Source organism: Adiantum capillus-veneris, chromosome 9, assembly GCF_014529385.1.
Source record: "Adiantum capillus-veneris isolate H3 chromosome 9, ASM1452938v2, whole genome shotgun sequence".
Classification (NCBI taxonomy): Eukaryota; Viridiplantae; Streptophyta; class Polypodiopsida; order Polypodiales; family Pteridaceae; genus Adiantum; species Adiantum capillus-veneris.
Genome location: NC_140939.1, coordinates 29,718,473 through 29,721,941, shown reverse-complemented (window position 1 = coordinate 29,721,941; position 3,469 = coordinate 29,718,473). Strand labels below are relative to the sequence as shown.

Genomic DNA, 3,469 nt, shown 5'->3' with positions numbered 1-3,469 from the left:
AAGGTGGGCGATTGAGACGCAATGAATGGATCTTTTCGAGACTGTGAAAGGTGGGGACATAATTGGCAAGGGGACCTTACTCCAGGATCTTGTGACCTTACCGTGTATCTTTTCAAATAAAAATAATAAAGTGTGGAGTTTTTGTGCTATTATGTTTTTGTATTTGTATCCACCACATACAGACTGTCCAGCAAGAGGTCGGATTAGCAGGGCCAACAAGGAAAGGATACGGTCGTCGGTCATCCAGATGCCGGGTGGTTGGATGACTGACAAATGGCAAGGCGGGAGCCCAACCGTGAATCAGGGCCAATGGGCACCACTCCCACTTGGGCGCAAAAAAAAAAACGAGTTTCTAATTTTATGTTTATTATTATTATATTTATTTGCTATATGCTTTCATCCCGTGGCCGTACCCCGGTCTCCTTCCTCCACCAACGAGCCTCTCAGGTTTGCTGGGGCAGCACCTGCGAATTGCAACTTGCATAAACATAAACTAGCTCCTCCTCGATCCCCTTTCACACGTATTTCTGGCTCTGCGGCTAGTCCCAAACAGGTAACTGCCTCAAAATTTTGGAGTGGTAGACAGGCAAGCTTCCCAGCCCCCCATTCTCATACACCTTTTGGCCGCTCAATTAATCGTCCGGACGCTTTGCACGATCTGCTCTACTTGCTCTTTCTTCCCATGTATACGCAGCGGGCGCACCAGCAGCTTTGTACATGGCGGGTTCCGGTGTCCAAGACGTCCTGGAAGCAGAGTACGCACAGTGGCTGGAGGGGCAGGAGAGGATATTAGTTGAGCTTGGGCGGGCTCTGCGTGCAGAGGGCCAGGGGTCATCAGAGGATGATGAGACACTCGCGCAGGCAGTGCACAGGGCTGTGCAGCACTATCATGACTTTACAGGAACAGAAGCTGTGGCACAGCGGCAGCGTAATTTGGTGGCCTGGCCGGCAGTATCTGCAGTGGAGAGGGTGTTCATGTGGATGGGGAGCTTGCAGCGCCCTTCGACGGCGTTTCAGCTGCTGTACGCGTTGATGGGCCACCAGATTCAGGCAGAGCTGGAGCAACTTTTAGAACTGGAAAACGCAGACGATGGGCGGCCAGCGTCGCTGGCCTCGCTGTCCGCTTTGCAGCTGAGCCAGCTGAACAAGCTGCAGACCAGCACTGTAGAAGAGGAGGATCGCATCGAGCGGGAGACAGCAAAATGGCAACAGAGTCTGGCCGATCAGCCTTTCAAATTCAGCGGCGAGTTCAGGCGGGCCCCAGCCTTGCCAAGTTGTGATGAGGGCAGCAGCAGCAGTAGCAGCACGACGCAGGACAACTCTGTTCTCGGACAGAAAGTGGCAGCCCTGCAGGAGCTGCGCGTGCAGGCGGACGCCCTTCGCCAGTCCACTTTCGACAAGGTGCTAGAGCTGCTTCACACGGTGTACCAGAAGGCGCAGTTCTTGTTGGCATTCGCCAAGCTGCAGGTCGCTCTTCGGAGATTGGGCCGCAATAACGTACCCCCATTGTCAAGGTTAGCCACTGTTTTATTATTTTCTACCTGCGAATGTGCATATCTGGTGTGATCATAACCTAATGCACCTTGCTACTGATCCTTGCTGCATTATCTGAACTATGATTTAACCTAATCTACCCTGTATGGTGTGAGATTATGGGGGTACCCTAGTGTGCCGCGTGTGACCAACCTTCCCTTGTGACGGTGTGGCAGGGGTGTGTAGTCGGAGTACTGGACCCGTCCGGACAGCATTCTTTTTGTTGTGCACGGTCAGCAGAAATTGACAGTATAAATTCATGGCGCTATATATTTAAACTGACCACAAGCTAAGTGCTTTCATCCTTCTCCAGGCAGCTAGATATTTGCAGTTATGATTATTTTTACTGCTATATATGTTGGATTTTCTCCCCATTTTCACCAATTTACATCATGGTAGAATGATTTTCTGGTAAAGTTATAATGCAATATCTTGATTCGTGGTTGAGTAAATACCTACGTGTTGTCTTCGTAGAGACTGCATATATTCCACTCTAAAATTACTTGCTACGAGAGCTAGACTCGACCTATTCCTAAACTTGTGTCCAAGAAATAGGGTATTCTGGTGTGAGTGTTGTTCTTCGGCCCCCCACCCCCAAAAACTAGATATAAAATCCATATAGTGCTCGCGTAGAGTGCCTTGCAAAACAAAACAAGTCAACATTCCAAAACAAGCCAATAGCCTAGCAACTCTAGTTCTTTGGAACTTGTGCAAATTTTTTAGATCAATAGGATGCCTTAAGTATCATCCTTTTCTACAGTAGAGCTTTACGGTCCCTTGGGGTACTTTTACAAGGCTACAAAATGTCTTTTTGTAGGTATGATGCAGTCTAGCTATAGTATTAGGATAGTATAGAAAATGTCCCATGTGTTGAAGTCCATGGGACACATGCATGTCTTGGAGTAGCATAATCACACTAAACTTGGGATAGTATAGAAACTCTCCGGCCCATGTGTTGAAGTCCACAGGAGACATGCATGTCCTCTCTCATTGGTGTCTTGGAGTAGCATAATCACAGAAGCACTCACCCTTAGGAGGCAAGAAACATGACTAAAGGGTTACTCTTATTAATGTTGAGTTACATTATTTATAGGCATCCTTGTACGCATCACTCCTTCCACATGCGAACTTTTGGGTATTGCACCCAACATGGTCTTTAAAAAAAAAAAAAAAGTGAATTTAGCTCATAGTAGCTATTGCATTTTGTCGCCTCTAGTTGTGGGTGGGTTATAAGTAGTTAGAAAAGTAGTGCAATCTCTTGAAACTTGAAGAGATTAAACTTAACAAGCACTAGGTTTCTCCTAAAGAGGCTTTAGCCATTACTATCCCATTTGAATATATTCGATAATTGGGAATTCAAGAGTAATACTATATAGGAGTCCGCTTTTATGGTGCATATAAAAAATTGTGTACACTATTAGAGCCCTATATTAATATTTTCTTAATCATCAGCATGACAATAGTGAGTATCCATCATGAGCATTTTACAGTGCACAGAACCCATTTTTCTTATTTATCCATTTTTCGCTTATTATTAATAAGTGACTTTGTTCGAAAACTGGGTAGGGAAAATTTGCTAAGTTGGTATGAATAAAACCTAGCGCTAGCACTTTCTGACAGAAGAGACAATAGAAGTTCCAGCAACTTGCAGTGCACCTTTTCAGCAAGACCGGCGGGAGGCCTAGTGTTTTTCAGCCATCACAAAGTAGATAGCGTTTTGGTTGCAGATCAACGTAGCAATTTCTACAACAGAATCAGTCTAGCGTTTTCAGATGATACTAGATCAGCCTTGACATTTTCGCTACACAGTCACTGGCGTTTTCAGTTACAACACTTGACCTAGCGTTTTGCAAATTCCTGACGTCGGATCAGTCCCTAGCATCAGCGTTTTCAATTTTCAACACTTAGACACCACAAGATCAGTCCCTAGTCTAGC

The 3,469-nt window shown here is 45.8% G+C and overlaps 1 protein-coding gene across 1 annotated transcript; it reads left to right on the top strand.

Annotated features, from left to right (window-relative positions):
* Window positions 1-455: 455 nt before the first annotated feature.
* Window positions 456-1,895, top strand: LOC147450279 (protein DOG1-like 3). Its single transcript, XM_086520688.1, has 2 exons — window positions 456-1,514; window positions 1,710-1,895. The coding sequence occupies exons 1-2, from the start codon at window positions 718-720 to the stop codon at window positions 1,717-1,719; spliced, it is 807 nt and encodes a 268-aa protein (XP_086376814.1). The 5' UTR covers window positions 456-717; the 3' UTR covers window positions 1,720-1,895.
* Window positions 1,896-3,469: the final 1,574 nt, after the last annotated feature.

What these genes read in the sequence shown, in the direction of transcription:
- LOC147450279 (XM_086520688.1), top strand. Translation starts at nt 718, where the DNA reads ATGGCGGGTTCCGGTGTCCAAGACGTCCTGGAAGCAGAGTACGCACAG.